This window comes from Anoplopoma fimbria, chromosome 10 (genome assembly GCF_027596085.1).
Source record: "Anoplopoma fimbria isolate UVic2021 breed Golden Eagle Sablefish chromosome 10, Afim_UVic_2022, whole genome shotgun sequence".
NCBI classification, from domain to species: Eukaryota; Metazoa; Chordata; class Actinopteri; order Perciformes; family Anoplopomatidae; genus Anoplopoma; species Anoplopoma fimbria.
Window position 1 is genome coordinate 16,446,119 of NC_072458.1, and position 18,233 is coordinate 16,464,351.

Sequence of the window (18,233 nt, forward strand, 5' to 3'; positions counted from 1 at the left end):
TCAACTGGTGCTAGCTTACACCATGTGCTTTCAGCAAAAAGTAGGAAAAGTAGCCGACATTTTAAGCTTACCTTGCAAACCTTTTTGCAATAGCCACGGATCGATTGAATAGCCACGGATCTTCCAATCGTAGATTTGTCCAAAATAAGTTTTATGAAAGTAGTCCGGTAGTCCGAAGATTTCTGATGCGTTCTCCACTCTGCAGACGCGGCGGCGCTACTACTGGCTCGTTGGTGACGTCAGCTGAAGCCGTGAACGAGGAGCTCGTGCTTCTCCTCCCGCCCTAACACTTTTAAATTCAAAGTTAGGCGGACTCAGTGCTCATTTATCAAACTTGCGAAAAAAAACAGGTGCAGTTCCTCCGTAAATGACCCAATATTCATGGATGTTTTTATCTGGCTCACCAATCTCACTCACCAAATCTCAATATCACCAATATAAAACCTGCATCATGAAGCTCAGCACCAGATTGGCTACAAATAGCCATGATAAAAAAAAAACATTGGAATTATAATTGTATATTTTTATATATCCTATAGGCAACCTCGAGGTTCACAATGACATTTTTTTCACAGTGAGAATTTTTATTAGGCCTATCTCAATTTGCATAGTTTCATCAAGATCATGTTAAAAGTACAGCATAGACTTGTATATATGATTACATATATGTTTTGTATTTTTAAATCAACTGGCTAAAACTGTAGTTTCTACAATATTTGCATGTCAAATTAACATAATTGTTTTGTTAAGAGTATTACAGTATTTCGCTGTTTTTGTTACCAATATTTGTAGTTTTAACAAATAAATTTGATTATAATCACATATTGTTATTGTAAATATAACAAAAACATTTTGTTTAATAGTTTACAAAAGTTCACTGTGATTTAAACGAAAAATATATATTTTTGGGTTTACTATACTCTTCTGTAGGGATTTTACATAGTTTTTATGTAAATTTTACAACCATTTTTTACAGGAGCGTTTTATGCATTACGTCTGTGTACAGTTTGTACTACGTAGATTACGTGACGTTTAAAAAACAATATCCTAGGACAAAAAGGGCTAAACACACAAACCAGATAGACACGCGTTTGACACGAGGGTTAATGAAAAAAAAAAGGGTTAATGTTAAAGTTAAATAGCTCTACTTTGTGTTTGCTTAGAAGCTAACTTGTGCAGCCAGTTAATAGATACTTTATTACACAAAACGTGAGAGTAAAAAACACCGATTGCAATTCACAAAGCATGTTGACACACAGTGGGGTAAAAAAGCACATATAATACGGACTCACCTTTGAATGTTTACGCTACAGAACGGGAGAAAACCTGTATCATAACAGAAGGATTAGCCAGGCTTCATTGTCCCCGTGTGGACGCACAACAACTTCCGCGTTCAGCAACACGTGACGTCTCTCAGTCGTCCAATCGGTGGCCGAGGGGGGCGTGGCTCACACGGCTCCTAACATCTGGGTTTAATACTCCTAATAATCATAATATAATGATAAAACGTTTTTTTTTTATTAATTGTGTTATTTGATTAGTACCTTTCACACAAGAAAAGTACTTTGCAATAAGGGAAAATAGATTTTATGGAATGAGCATTAAAAATGGGAAAATAAGACATAAATGTATAACATAAGATGGAAAATAAAACCCCACAGAATGATTATACTCATCATAATAATAATAATAATAATAACAAGAAGAAGATTATTGAAATCAGCAGCCGTTTTTGCAGCATGCACATATAGCATGCTGCAAAAATGCTGCAGCACCATGACGTCTACATTCTCTTCCACTTATCTTTTTTCTCATCAGTTGTGGGGATTTGACTTGTAAAGATGAGAGTACACTCTTCACCACTCTCAGTCCATATCTGTATAAATAATAAATAAAGAAAACAGAACGAACTTTTACCTGGTGGATAGAGACTCACCTCCAGTATTGATTACTCAAAATAAGCAGTTTTGTTTTAGCTAAATCAGGATGTCCTCCGTATGGTGTTAGCTCACTGTTGGTCTCTTGGTGGTGGGTTAACAAACACAGCATAGTCTTTCACATTATCTCAAATCTAATTGTCAACCACTGACGTCAACATTTCACTTAACACACCTAAGTTATACATAATCAACCACTTTAAAGCACACTTAATACAACAGGCCTTCACACAATGCTTAAAATCAAATGTGAAACAAATGCAAAAAAAAGGAAAACTCGAGAAAGTCATAGCTAGTTAAAGGCTGAAGTGAAACGTTTTTAGCTTCTTTTCTTTTTTTCTATATTTTGCGAGCTGGCTTCCCTGATATTGATGGATAGACTGTTCCCTTTGGGGCGTAATTGACAAAGTCTGCATCCCCGATTTTTGCTCAGCTGCTGCTGGGAATCTCCAATAAATCAGCAGCAGATGTTTGCAGCGTTCTTGACGGCAAATAGTTAACAACGGAGTTTGCAATGCAGCTTGGTCCTAGCCCATTTAGTTCTCTGTATGTAAGGATTTTCATTAATTAATAGGTGGTAGAGATTGATTTGCAAACCCAGAAGAGGCTACAATTGCACAGTCGTATCAGACTAAATCAAATTTGGCCTGAATTGAAATATCCTCTTTGTATAAGGTAATATAACAAAGGGACTTTCTTGAAAAGCAGGATTATCTAGTGGTGAGATCACAAAATGTGTTGAAGTCCAATGTTTTTAAAATTAGTAAGATGTTTCCTGTCAATGTGCTCTGAAGCAAGGTGCAGATTGTTTTGTAAATATATTGTTTGATACTAATTTATGATACAATATTTGATCTTTGGTATGAAACTCATTCATTGGTTTTTAAACAAAGATATTTTACATGATTATTTGAATATTGAATTCTGTATTTTCTGTCCCTATTTTAAAGATGGTAATTTTTCTTTTGTTAATCACAGTTGACAAGTTGTTTCAAACAATTTTCCATTCAACTGTGATCAACAAGATACAATAATTACCATCTTTAAAATAGGGACAGAAATGTACAATAACCTCCAAAATAACCTTCAATTGACCTTTTACTCACAGGTCTCAAGCAGGATTTAACAAAAAAATTGATAAATTAAATAAAATAAGAAAAAAAAGTATATGAGCTAATTTGAGAAGAGATTCATGAAAGCATTTAAAGTAGAGGAATATCAAATACTTCTTTATTCATGATGTTATAAAGGACATATTAAGCAGATTTGAAAAAAATTGTCACATGTCTCAGCTTACTTTTTTTCACTGAGCATTAAAAATGCACATGTTTCTTAACTGCTCTTTGATACATTATGGCTTTTATGTGTTTCCGACAATTAAATATGTCTTTACTTTAACTTCTATGAAGTTTCAGTTATGTCTGACTCTCTCCACTGCATAGAGTCGTTGATATGACAAAGATGATGATGGTGATGATCTGCAGAGGAACCTCAAAGTGTCACCCTCCTTCTCATACCATGTCCATGATGCCGCTGCACAGCCGCAAGCGCCCCGCGCCTGCCCACATTGTCTGCTCAAGAATACTTGTTTATTTGCTTTCCATTTCGGAGCGAATATAATTCCTTTTTTTTAAATTTTCGGACATAGCAAGAGTAAACACGTAGTTCCTTCAGCACTGCGCCACACCCTCTCAGCACAATCCTCAGTTCTCAGAAGTGTTTTTTTTTTTTTACACTGATGGGTGCCGACCGAGCAACTTATTTGTTTCAGATATTTTCCCATGGCAAACAGGGCGAATACAAAGGCTTCGTGGTGGCCCGAAGAAACCGCAGGGTAGGCGTACATGAGCCTCCATGCTCACCCTCTTTTGAAAATGAAATTTATGGCACCTCATAAAAGTTCTATTCACGCTTATAAGCACTAAATATAAACTAGTATAAACCAGCAGGGTTTAACTCAGTCCTCGTAAACTTGACCTGATGGAGCGTTGCGTCCGGTTGAAGGCAGACCAACCGTCGGTTGACCCAGCTGCCCAGCCCTAACACGAGTCCATCCCAAATCAAACCTGAAATGGGTTGAACTCTGAGGTAGCTCTGGTTGCTGACCTTCTTCTTGCTCTGACTCAGGGAAACACAAGGCCTTTGTTTTGGTCATTTGTTTTACATATGGGCAGGAAACTCCCTCTCCGCAGCCAAGCAATCACACTGCATTTTCTACAACACTGCCCAATCTGTGTGGCAGTTTAATGCTGGTTTACACCCATCAACCCCCAAGGAACAAATAATATTCATGATTTATGATTGGGTTTTGGCTTATGCCTATGATTATGATGTCGCATGATTTACAGACTGAAGCTCAGTCTCAAAAGTAAATAGATGTAGTGATGGCTGTTATGCAAGGCTGCATCCAGATTTGGGACCTCACTCAGTCAGCGTGTTAGCCGCTGTGAGACCCACGGCTGGCACAGAGGGCTCCAGCGGCACCCCTCCGGGTCCCTGTGGTCTGCGCCTCAGCACATAACAGCCACTTAGGCCGGCATTTTCCCAGGCCGAGACAACGCACCACGGTGGCAGCGCGAGCCACAGAGAGGGCCTGATTAAAGAGTAGGGACAATGGAGGGAGAGAGACCGTGGTGGCATTTTCCATCCCCGCCGCTGTCTCCTGGGGGGACCAAGTATGTGCCGTGAAACGTTTGAATTATCCCAGAATCTCTGGAATTCAGACAGAGGCACCGCGGAGAGGACCCTCGACCGGGGATCAAAGAGCTTTGAGAGGAGTGCGGTGGACTGGTGGTGAAGTTGAGTACATAGGGGAGTATGTGTGTGTGTGTGTGTGTGTGTGTGTGTGTGTGTGTGTGTGTGTGTGTGTGTGTGTGTGTGTGTGTGTGTGTGTGTGTGTGTGTGTGTGTGTGTGTGTGTGTGTGTGTGTGTGTGTGTGTGTTTGTGTGTGTGGGTGTGTGTATGCATACGTGTTTCGGAAAACTGACTTGAAAAAGATAAAGACAATGTTTCAATTTGAATCACATTTACTTTCATGACTTCTAGTCTTAAGATGTTTTAAAAAGAAATTACAAATTTCGACTTCTGAGGAGGCTTTGAGCAATAAAATACACACATGACGTGTGTGTGTGTGTGTGTGTGTGTGTGTGTGTGTGTGTGTGTGTGTGTGCGTGTGTGCGTGTGTGTGTGTTGCTGTCCTTTTATCCCTCATGGGATCAGATAATGCAATCATAGCCAATCAATGGGAGTCTAATACAGCGAGCGCCCCTCTTTAGTTTGGAGACGCCGCTCTCCTCTGTGGTTCCTCTGTGAGGAAGAGGAAGAGAAAAGCGAGAAACCTCTTCCCTTCTCTTTCTGCCTATCTCTCTCTGTAATTATCACTTAATGTCCTTCGGTAATCTGTAGACGTCTGTCTCTCGCCCAGTCCTTTCTTCCCCTCGCTGGAGAGTAAATGTATCACAGTCTGAAATAAATCTGCCAGCCTTTTTATTATTGTATATTTAGCACCAGAACAGAGTAAATGGAGCCGTCCCAGACCGCAAGCTTCCGGTAGCGCAGTTCCTCAGCTCTGGCTGTCTGTCTTTGCCACAGCCAAGTCCTGAGATCAAAGCCTCCTGTACTATATACAGTTAGCTAGTCATCCTCGAGCGTTGACCTCAAGCGAGTTTTCATGTCTGAGAAAGACACTGTGTGTTTGTGCATGAGCCACATGCAGAGTGTATAGAATTAGTTCACTATACAAGTATGACTCTCAGAAGGGCAGTTTTGCATGAACATCTGTACTTTACTGAATGTGTGTAAGAGCTCTCATTTCTGTCTACAGTCATATATATCTGCGCTGTAAGTCAAGCTTTGTCATGGCATTGTCTTGTGTTTGTTTGATGTCAAAAATGACAGCAGCAAAACCCTGGGAAGTTGTCTCATGGTATTCAACAAGCACAATTAGCATCACATATGATCTGATATATTTGTGATGTATTTGTAATTCTCACCCAGAGGGTGTGTCTTCAGTTGCCTGCGGTAACAAGGAAAACTCAATCATTTGAATAAACCAAACACAGTAACTGATTTGATTTAAAATATGTATCCACATATTTGTGTTGGCGGGACATAGACAGTCAAATAGGAATACAAACTGGCGTGATCCTGGTCTTTAGGAAATTTACAATAACCAGTGAGCTGCAGATCAAAATAATGGTTATATGACAAACATACCTCTTCTGCCACTCCAAGTGACAGTAGCACAATGCAAACTTGACCAAAGTGACCAAAACATAGACAGTTACATTGCGTGAAAAAAGATAACAATTATATATTTAATAGTTTTATATAACATCCAGTTTATAATCCAGTCATGAGAACAAATTTGGAACAATGGGCGGTGTATATTAAATGAATCGGACCAGGCATTGGGGGTAGCCTACGTCAGAAAAAAAGAAAAAGGAACCACTGGGATGTCTATTGAAGAATAGGTCCACACCATCCATACAATTAAACAGTATGCAAGTTTATAGATCAGCTGAACTGATCCATCAATTAGTTTCACTGAACACCGCCCTTAGTTTAGCATCAAGAAAAAAAGAACTGTAGAATGAATGCATCCATTATTTTAGTTCTAGTAATTTTAATTAAAAAAAGGATCTATCAAGACCAATAAAAGTGGTATGACCTCCCTCAGGATATTAAAATGATGTTTGTTATTACCCTCATCCTTCTTCCATCAAAGTCTTCCTCTCTTTCCCTGCACACTTAAATGTAATCCCCATTTCTGGGAACGCTAAAAATGACCCAGCAGTGCGGTGGCGGCAAGTTTTTATGCTGGTTTTTAGGGGCTTATGCCAGCTCTTCGGAGCTGCCGTCGGATAGAGGTGTTGGCCGGATGCCTCCCTGATAAGGCCGTAATCTGAGGTGTAAAGTTATAGGAGGGATTTGGGAAAGTGAGAGGCTGTCAAAGAGCGGCAGCCCAAAACAGGGATGGAGCACCAACTCCTGGGTTTACCGCTCTGTGAGAGCTCTTCTGACCAAACCAATTAATCCAAATCCTTTCAAGCTAACCGGGAAACAGATGCATGTGTTTCCTGTTTTGAATCCTTCCTCGTTTTGTACTTTTCCTTTCAGAATTGCAAAGTTTCTAAACTGAATGCCATTTTCTTTGGACCCCGACAAAAATAGAAAGCTGATAGAGGAAATAAGCATAGCATGGCTCCATGCAATAAAAATTAAGTCTCCCCCATAAACTTGAATGATAGTCAGCTTCCAAGTCAAAAAGCTGGGGCAAAACTACTTTTACAGTGGCTAATATTAGCTGAGTCTTAAAAACCCCAGTCATCAAATGGGGCACAGTCGCATGCACGGCTGAGGGGACACAGTGGATAAGCCTTGAACTTTTTTTTCATTTTTCACTTTCCCCCTTTTTTCTCCTCCTCTTTCTCTGCGGCTCATAAAAGATTGCGTCTTGTGTGTGATGTGGCGGAGGAGTGCAGTCAGAATGAACTGATTACGGATGAGGGCCGGCATGCCTTTGAGCCATGGCACAGAACGACATTCTTCAAGCACTTAAAAATAGTAACAGTTTGCTTTTTTCAGGTTTTTTGTTCGGAGGACTTTGGGGCATCCTCTGCTGGCTTTCTTTGGAGACTTGAATCATAACCAGATTCCTCTTCACCCCCCCCCCTCCCCCTCCCCTCCCTCCTCATTTCTTTCATTTTGTTATTTGGAGTTTGTTTAATCTTGTGAAGAAAATTGGCCTAGCGTGGGAAAGGCGGAATTCTTTTGGGGATAGGTTTTGTTGTTTTAGAGTTGTGCGCACTGTTGTTTCTTTTTTTTTTCAGTGCAGGGAGAAAAAGTACCAGTTTGTGCCAAAACCTCATGAAGTATAGATAAAAACGAGATGAGTGAGAGGGAGGCCGCAACACCACGACAAAGATATGGGCTGTCTAAGCAAGAGCTTTACAAATGACAATCTCCAGGGGGAAGAAAAAAAAAGGGGGGGATAACATAAGGGAGGAACGGAATGGAAGAGGAGGGGGAGGAAAAGAGGAGAAACAAATGTGGATTGATTGGTGGGAGGGGGAGGAGGAAGGAGGGAGATGGGTATTGGGGGGGGGGGGGATAACGCAGAGCAGTGTAGACGGAGGGGGAGATGAGAGGGGAAACATTCCCCCTTGCCCACATTAAAGACATAAAAAAGAAAACAAACAGAAAAACATGTCTGACATAAAGAGGCTGGTTTCCGCGGCGACAGCACAATGGCTGCCTGTGGCTCTCGGGGCCCTCGCCGTCCCGTCTGGGGCCCGGCACCAGCGAAAGTCACCGCAGTCACAGGGCCCGTCAGCGTGTGTGTGTGTGTGTGTGTGTGTGTGTGTGTGTGTGTGTGTGTGTGTGTGTGTGTGTGTGTGTGTGTGTGTGTGTGTGTGTGTGTGTGAAACATGGTGAATGTCATCACAGGCCTAGTGCTGTGGGAACCGCCATGAAAGGGACCCCACTCGGAAGCCACAAAAGTTCCTTTCTGCTTCTTCTCCTCGGCTTTTAGCCTCTTTATTTATCTGTGTGTAGGGGAGCCGGATGAGGAGGGAGGACTTTCTCTCGCTCTCTCTGTTCTCCCTCTATGTCTCTCGCTCTCTCGCAAGCAGCATGACCCATAACTGCAGCCCTCCTGCCCTCTTGACACCTCAAATCACAGCAGCCACTATCTCATACATATATACTGACTCTGTCTAACTCTGTTTCGGAGTTTGGAGGTTTATTCACACCTCAAATCAGCTCAATCAGATCATAAAAAAAACACATTGCAGCTCTTTGGCAGGCACCCTATGGAACAAACATGGCGTTCCCAGGAATGCCTCGTATATCCAGGTTATACCGAGTGAATCGTGGAGACGTCCAGGCAGGCAGTGCCACGGGTCCCAGGCATTCCTTATGTGTCTGAAGGGGCAGATAATTCCCTCATGGGTCCAGCCTAGACAGTGCCAAGCTACTCCGGTGCCAGTTCCCATGCCAATCCAATCTTGACCCCAGTGACTGAGCGCCCAGCCTCAACCCTACTGCTATGAAGGCCTCATACCAATAAGAAATCTACAGATTTTTTTGGGCGGGATGTCAATAGCACTTGCATACAGCACGGTACCATGCAGGGCTCCTTTGACCACAATTGGCCTTTCATATATTTCACAGCTGGGATTCTAAACAGAGAACAAACTTTTCCTTTTGACTTATGCTGATTATATCTGACAAGTTCTTTTTTTTTGGTATGTTTTTACTTAAAAGAAACATTGCGATTCTTAAGTCTTTTTGTAGATTTTGTAGATTATAACCATGGTTGTAAAGTGCTTCAACATTACAAAAAAAAAGGCAAGCAAGAATTGCAAAAAATGTTTTGCTTGCATTATCATAAACATGCTTATGATTTCAACACAATCAATGCAGGAGAAAACTGTCTACATGTTGTATTATGAAGTGATTTTTATACCAACCCATTTTTGTGCCTGGTTCATTGGAAGTCGTAAATCACTTAAAATCTTTAAACAAATTTGGTTCTAAAAATTAAAAAAAAAAATGTTTCATGGACTACAACACCATCATTACATTCAAACAGCTTGTCTCTGCATGATGTATTGACACAGCTAATGTGGGTCATTGTGCACTTTTAAGACAAAACAAAATGCTGTGTGAATGTCTAATTCTTTTACTTATGTTTCCCTTTTAAAAGGTATATTCTTTTCAGGGTTTTTTTTACAATGGAAAATCTATATTTTGGGGGATAAAAAATGTTGCTGAAATACGGCTTTCTGTTGCCGAGTACAAATAATCAAAGTCAACCATGCAACGAGACATACAGTGTTGGGCCAGTTATTCTGTTTTACATGAATGCAGCTGAAAAAAGTCTCAAACAAAATATCTTGCCGAGCTGGTTCCATCTCACAGACTCTCAAACAATAGCAATAGTCATGCATCAGAGGCAATAATTGCAGCTGAGTGTTTGCGTCTTATAAATTGTGGGTATGCACTGTCCACAATCGTGTGAGGGAGTTGCGTGTTTGCTTGTATGAATCAGTTGTGTGTATGTCCCTGAGCGTTCACACGTTCATATTGGAGTTGCGCATGTGTGCGTGTGTGCGCAAATTGTTAAAGTATGAGCTTGTTAATTTCAATAAGGGACGTTGCCTTGTTGTGGTTTGGAGGGATGGGAGGGAGAGGACTTGAAGTGGCCGACCAAGATCGCCAGAAATCTCCCAGAATTCCATCCCACCATCCAGTGCCAGCCCTCTTTCTCTCTCTTCCTCTCATGTTCCTCTCCTTCACAATCCCTTCACACACCCCGACCATGAAACTATTTTCATAATTAACTTATTTATTCATTCATTCACCCTCTTAATTACTTTCCACTGCGTGCGTGTTTTTTAATGCAACTTGCCTCATCCTCCTGGAACAACTGGGACTGCGAAAATGTTGAGGGAAACCAGAGTGATTTCATTAAGAACAACGACAACAAAGAAACCAGAAAGATTGGCGATACAGAGAAGAAAGTTGTTCATTTAAGAGAAGGGTGGACGATAAAAATAACAACAGAGGATTGACTGAAGCCTGACTCCATAGATGTCTCCTTTCTTTCAGACTCTTTCTTCCACGTTTTCTGATGCTGAAATGAGATCCAGATCTGAATTAAGGAATGATTGGTAATGAAAGGATATGTGGAGAGGGGGTTGTTTTGCGCAAGGGGACAGAAAGAGAGTTTTCTCTTTTCTGTTAGTCCTGACTCATAGCCTACTCACCACACTATAAGCCCCCTGGTGATTGTCACACTGATTACTGACACTTGGGCATTGCAAACACACGCACATGCACATGTTTTAAGTTAGTTTATTACTTTAGGAGTAGCCTATGATATGATAAAATGCAGGCGGGCAGGGCTCAGTTACATCTAATGCAAGAGAGATTAACAGAAAAACAATGCTGTTGAAAAGCACATCATCATAAAAAGAGACAAAGAGAAAGAAACATCTGGAGTAAGAGATATTGTCAAAAATATACCTGATTTTATATATAAAGCTTAAAGGATCAAAATAAGCCTACATAAAAAAGGCTTAACTTGTTCCAAAAACATACACAAAGATCTCGCACTGATGCATTGTAGTATGTTTAAACTAACACACCCTTCCAGTCTGCCAGGCAGGAAGAGACACACTCAGCTGGGCATTGTGTGGAAGGGGGCATGCCACTTGGCCTCTCTCCGTCTTTCACACACACATGCACACACCGCTGGGTCAGTCAGGCATCCCTCCTAACAGCGGGCGCCTGGTTTCCATGGCAATCTGTACCAGCAATCTTCCCACGGTGGCAGCGGAACCGAGCGCTGTTTGTGTGCGAGTGTGTGTGTGTGTGTGTGTGTGTGTGTGTGTGTGTGTGTGTGTGTGTGTGTGTGTGTGTGTGTGAGAGAGTGGGCTACAGGGAGCACTATCTTGTCCACTGAAGAGCCCAGATGTTCAGACACTCACTGGGCTGATTCCTCTCTTGACCCTTGCACACACGCAAGTTTGGAAGAGGGTGGGTTTTTAAAAAAAGTCTGCACTGGAGCTCAAAGGTCTCACTTGCTCAATTTGCAAGATTATTTAAAGTCCTGATTTTGACCTACAAATAACAACATTTAAGCAGTTGCAAATCTTTATGGTTTAGTTCTGTGATTCTAAACACAGGATTAGCTGACAGATAGTTAGCTAAATGTAAAATTAGTGGATAAACATTTGAAAAAATTGTTAGTTAACGTAAATTTAAAGAAGCAAGTTGAAATAGTTAGCTCAAAGTAACAGATAAATCGTTGAAATAGTTAGAATAGCTAATTGTAAATAATGGATTAACAGTTGTAGCTAGCCAAAAGCATTGCATTATTGAAAAAGTTAGCTAAAACTAGGCTAATGGATGAATAGTTAAAAGCTAAAAGTAACAGCTAAACCATGGTTGCTAAAAGTCATGGTTAAGCTAATATGATAAAACATCTAGCTTCTGCCACTTAGTATGTATTACATCGACAATTTAATTGTATGAAAAATATGTTGTAACAATACCTATATTTATTTAAAAAGCTAAAACATCCATTCATAAGTATAGATATGGAACATAAGATAAGATAAGATAAGATAAGATAATCCTTTATTAGTCCCGCAGCGGGGAAATTTACAGGATTACAGCAGCATAGGTTAAAGTGCAAACAAGAGACATAGTAAAACATGCCAGTGCAGTGCTGAGCCTAGGCCTGGCAGGTTGGAAATTACTGGTATAAACTATTATATATTTCATAGCAAACAGTAATTTAAGCAATATGAGGGTTTATAAAGTAAATAGCAAAAAATTATGAAGGATTTTCTTTTTATTGTGGCTCTTTGCTGATTACTGACAGCTGCCTAGAGGTTCATCTCTCACTGTGTCTTCTCTCTGTGGTTTGACTCTCACACTCATTCCCAAAAAATTGTTCAATGAGTCCATTCTTCAAGTCACCTGTGCGATTGTGTGAGAGTCAAGCTTTACGCGCTGTCACACACTCTCCCTGCTGATGATGGAGTGTTTTTCACAGTCCATCATTCCCACACTCCTCACCTCTCTCCTCCCCTCCCTCCCGCTGCCATTGTTCTACAAAGCAGTGTAATTAAAGGAGCAGAAATAGACAGAGAGGAGGATAGAGAGAAGGAAGGAAGGAGAGCAGGATGAGATTGAAGGCTAATTGACTGAGGATGACTGAGCAAAGGGGTGGAAAGATGGGGCCGGGGGGTAAGGAGGGAGGGTGACAAGCTGGGGAAGGCCAGATTAAAGGGAGGGAGGAGGGACAGGGAGAAAAGGCGGGGGAGGGGGAGCCAAAACTGGCAACCCTGCCCCAACTGCCAAAGCCCTTATTTTGTCATTGGGTGGCTGTGACAGAGAGAGGGAGCCAAGAGAGACATAACAGAGAGAGAGAGAGAGAGAGAGAGAGAGAGAGAGAGAGAGAGAGAGAGAGAGAGAGAGAGAGAGAGAGAGAGAGAGAGAGAGAGAGAGACACTATGACTGGATGCCAATGATAGAGTAAAAAGACTAAAGCAGCTTGTGAATTTTCTTAGTTGTCATGGGCCCTCGGGGGTCGATCTAGTGGCACCGCTGACTCACAGAGGACAGGACAGAAGACACATGAAGAGACGACGAACAAGACAAACACAAGTGACGAGAAGTAACTAAGGACAACAAGGCTTTTATAAGTGTGAGCGCAAGAGAGACAAGAGAGTGAGGGGCACACAGGGTGAGCACTTGGTCCACGGGGGGAGACAGTCTTCAGCAAGTGTTGCCTCCACGCAGCATAGAGAGCGGACGAAAAGATCACTCAGATCCATCGGGTCATCATCCACCCATCCATCCTTACATCAGCCTGGCAAGTGAGCGAGGGGCACAGACATGAAGAGACCTCACGACTACAGCTCCCCAGACTCGGACACAGATGAGTTTATTGACGTGGGACAAGAAGACGGCTTTTGGTGAGCATCCGCCAACCACACCTGAAGTTGTAACACTTGCCCTCCAGTTAGACTTAAAAGGGAAATTACATGGTTTAAAGCTGAAATTAGTAGCTAAGGACAAATTTGTTCCTAACATACTTGGCAGTGAACTGTGGGCTTTAGAAGCATTTTGACACTTAGATGCTGCCATGCAAGTTGAAAGACTCAAGGAAAAGTTTCAGTTTTTAAGTCTCAGAAGCTGATGTGGCTCATAATTAAAAAAATATATATATATGATTCCAATTCTGAAAAATGTTCTGCATTCAGCTCGAATGTTTTCTCTCAAATTTTCTGACAAATGTATATAAGTGTTTTGACACACCTTTCAAAAAGCTGAGCTGTCAGTTTAAAGTTTAACTTTAGGCCTCTGGCAGCTAATCTCCTGTATTCACTGAGATATAAAGTCATGCATTTTTTCCTCTAAATGAAACAGTGTTATGTTTTCTCCTTTTACTTGCCCATGTGAGTAAATGCAGAGGTTGGTCATTAAATGTATGAAATGCATTACAATAAGCATAGGTTAAAAATGATGTAAGGCGTGTCATGTCCGAAGCATGAAGACGAGCAGGGGTCATGAGCACAATTTTCTTACACTGAATCCTTTAAAAGAATATATTCAAAAATATATATTCAGATCAAATTTATTTTTCAAATAGTATTTGGGTAATTATTATTGGGATGTAGCAATAATACATTTTTGATTATTTCTAGTTCAGGAACTCCAACTTGGTGATGCATAAAAACATAACTGTGAAATTAACACAAAGGCAATAGAGATGGACAACCAAAGATCAAATATACTGAAGAGTTTGAAGCATTTTTTAGGAATATTTTGTGTGTGTGAATGCAATGACATTATTTTATTACTTCAGTGTATGACATATGTCTACAAACATTTAGCATTTAATTTAATTTGAGATTTAATTTGAGATTTACTTCACTGTCAAAAATACAAATATTTTGAAAGGCTAAAAGTGAATTAATCTTTTCAGATTTGTTGTATAAATGTTATGATCTTACATCCTTAATTCATACAAATAATCATAGTTTATTAATTATTCATATGAAAATAGTTAAATTCATGGAGGAAAAGATGAAAAATGCAAACCAAGAACTGTAATTATATTTTTTTAATAAAAAGTTAAGAAAAACATATGAACCTTTGAATGCAAATGTGACCTACAATGCGAAGCTGTTTAACTGCAGTCAATACTAAATGACTCCTAACACTGCACACACTCTTTACAAGTCATTCTTAACATTTTCCTTTTTGGGATAATTAATTTAATTCCACGTCTGGATTTACCGCAATATGGATTAAAGCAGACATTCATCAGGGTGTGTTTGTAACAGCGCATCTACAGCATATAAAAACACATTCATAGCAACTATGGTAACATCAAAGGCCCCAAGATAGGCAGTAACACTAAAGACGGTTTGGATAAATCAAATTGTCATGTGTCACGCAAACAGAAGACAGTGCCGCCTTTTCAAGTCAGCCCATCAAACATGAACCTAAACAAAAACACACAGCTAAATTGGCAGCCTTCATGTTGAAATCTAATAGAAGCGCAGGGAGTCTTTGGTGGGGCAGTTTGAAGGGAACTCCAAGCTGTCAGACCCGTAAGATGAGAGTTCACAAACAAACACAATCCACATTGAGAGACTGTACTCGGAGGAGCTCGGATCCCATGCTGCATGCTTGAGCCCCATGCGAACGAAAAGCATCGCCCCGAGGCTATATAATCATCTTTTCTAAAAGCGCTTTCGCTCGGATGGAAAGGAGAACAGCATGTCATTTCACTGAGACTAATGTCCAAAAACCAAAAACAATCTCATCTTCCCTCCTCTCCCGTGCACTCCTCGGCTTTTCTCTGCCCAAAACACAAATTAGATTGAAGGGAGCTGATGTGCCATCCTGCCTCTGTGTCATATTAAGAAGGGTAATAATAACAATATGCAGGAGAATCAAAGCTAACATGTTTCTCTCTGTGCCAATACCATCCTCCCATTTCCCTCATCTGTCTCTCTCTCTCTCTCTCTCTCTCTCTCTCTCTCTCTCTATCTCCATGGTACAGCCCAGTCACCGGGTCCATGTCTCCTGGCAGCGCCTCGCAGATTCTGGCCCGAAAGAAGAGACGAGGGGTGAGTGGATTTTAGGCCTGGATCTTAATCTTTTTAGTCCTGTCGTTTTTTGGTCGGCCCTGACTGTTCCTTGGCTTTCCTTGCTGCGTAGATCATAGAGAAGAGGCGCCGAGACCGGATCAACCACAGCCTGTCAGAGCTCAGGAGGCTGGTGCCCAGTGCTTTCGAAAAACAGGTGACCGCTCATAAATCCACGATCATTTAACATCACTCTCCTTTAACATTAGAAGTGAGAAAAAACGGCTAAATGAAATCTGACTCAACTGAGTAAAACCTTCATTTTCTCTGAAGGGCTCATCTAAGCTGGAGAAGGCGGAGATCCTGCAGATGACCGTGGACCACCTCAAACTCCTTCATGCCATGGGAGGAAAAGGTGAGACTTCTGAGTTTAAAACAATTCACTTTCTAGCTCTCTTTTCTGCTTGTCGTCCATTTCCTGTGGAACATAGACAAGAAAAGCCTATGGAATAATGCTGGAAAGCATCGAAAACCCCCCAAAACAAATACAATGATTTAATATCATCTTTTTTTTGGGCATGTACAGTAATTCGATTTTCTTTATGTCTTAACTGCATTCCATTACTATTATTCATTTTATGACTAAGCTTACTTTTTCTCTCCCAGGTTACTTTGATGCGAGGGCCCTGGCAGTGGACTACAGGACCTTGGGCTTTAGGGAGTGCGTCGGAGAGGTCGTACGGTACCTCAGCTCTCTTGACGGGGAGTCCCGGACCCGATAGGAGCCCGCCTGGTCTCCCACCTTTCTCACTGTGCCAGCGAGCTAGACCCCCTCCTCCTACAGTCGCCCCCGGCCTCTGCCATGCCCTTTTCTCCTTGGCCTTGGGCATCCTTCACTCAAATCTCCCCCAACTCACAGGCCTCCTCCTCACCTGCTTTCCACAGTGGGCGAAGGGATCTGGCCCTGCTGGGGAGCTACCCGTCACCCGCCTCCCTCCGTCTCGGCCCCCTGGCTGGCTGCCAGCAGGGTGTTCCGTCACTCCTTGCGCCTACAGCCCTGGCCACCGTCCACAGGTTGCCCTCCCTCGCAGCGTCCCCGGTCCTAGCCCCCTCCAGACCGACCCAGTCGTCCCCTCACAGCGCCACCAGGGCCTCGCCCCATCCCCTCCCCACCCCTACCTCTTCCTCTCTTTCTACCTCCTCCTCCTCTTCTTCTATTTCATCATCTTCTGCCCCACTGCAGGTCTCTTTCAGGCCCTTCGCACCCCTGGGGTCTCCTGCAGCTCAGCGCAGGGGCTTGGGCGGACAAGCCAAGTCGGCCCAGGGATGGGGGACTGAGATCGGAGCTTTCTGAGAGTCAACTGTGGTTTTGTTTTTCCAAATGAACTCTGTCCAGGGAACATGGAGCTCCCATGTGCACCATGTAGCAAATATGAAACTGTTGGAGAAAGACGTATTGAACCTTTGATGATTGTTTTTGCTTTTTAAGGGACTCTAAAAGCCATATCAGACTGTGGGTGAAGTTTCAGATAATCACAAACAATCATATATAACAGAAGAATGTAGGAATGTGAATGAATAGAAGATTTGAATAAGTTCCTGCTCATGATCTTGCTAGAAAAATACAGACATACACAGTGTACAACAGAGCCATATATAACGCTCAACGGAGCGTCTTTTAACTGTGATATCTGTTTTTTTTCAAAACATTTATACATTTGATGATATTTGCAAAGTCTGAAGAATGTTTGACAAAAATCTCTATAAAAGTGCCTTTACCTTTGTTCATGTTTTGTTCTGTGTGTTTTTTTCTGAGTGTGTGAGCAAATAATGTACTTGCAGCTACCTCCTATCAATACAAATGGAAAAAGAATGGTTGAAAGCTACATGTTACCCACTTATCCATATTAGCCATGTCTGCAAACACTGCATGCATGTTCTCCAGCCGTAACCCCCCTCTGTATCTCAGCTGTCTCCAGTGATGGCTGATGGGAGCTGTGGTCTTGTGGCTGCAGAGGATAAACATGGTGGGAGCTGGTGATGTTTTTGGGATGCCGCGGTGAGGCAAACAGGCCCATCACTTTGCCCTCTAATTGGCAGTCCCCTGTAATTAAATCTACCCTCATATCAGTCTATGTATCTTCCTCTCCTCTGCTGTCTCTCTGCCATTCTTTCTCTCCAATCTTGCGGTACACCAGCGGATATCATCTCTCCCTGTTTGTCTGCGCCACTGTCTCCTCAACAATGGACAGACAGTTAAGGAGAGGGCGAGAGGGAGGATGGAGAGACTGCAAGATGGGGAAAACAAAGAAAAAAGATCTGAAGGGCTGTGGTTGGGTGACTGATTTGGCGTAGACGTTCAATAACAGGGTGGGAGGGAGGCAGGAGACAGGGTTAGGGACAGATGAAAGGGATTGGTAAGCTTTTAAAGGAAAGGAAGAGAAATAGTGTGAATCACCAAGAGTCGGCCAGCGTGTACAGGGTGAAACCCCCGAGCAACCATGAATGACAGTTGTAACGAGTTGTTTCTCAAGAAGATCGGCATAATTGTGCCGTGCCTCACCAAAACGGGTCCGCGGGGATGAGAGAGCAGAGAAGAGCCTTGTGTGTGTTTACTGCTGGAGAACGCTTTGATCTACTTCAGGATGCAATGTCTGTGGTCTGCGGCTCCAAAAGTGTG

General features: G+C 42.0%; 1 protein-coding gene across 1 annotated transcript; it reads left to right on the top strand.

Annotated features, from left to right (window-relative positions):
* Window positions 1-13,041: 13,041 nt before the first annotated feature.
* Window positions 13,042-17,317, top strand: heyl (hes related family bHLH transcription factor with YRPW motif like). The gene is given in 6 exon segments (XM_054606483.1): window positions 13,042-13,429; window positions 15,529-15,595; window positions 15,687-15,770; window positions 15,887-15,968; window positions 16,220-16,318; window positions 16,321-17,317. Coding segments are annotated over 6 exon segments (999 nt in total). The 5' UTR covers window positions 13,042-13,349; the 3' UTR covers window positions 16,908-17,317.
* The last annotated feature ends 916 nt before the right edge of the window (window positions 17,318-18,233 follow it).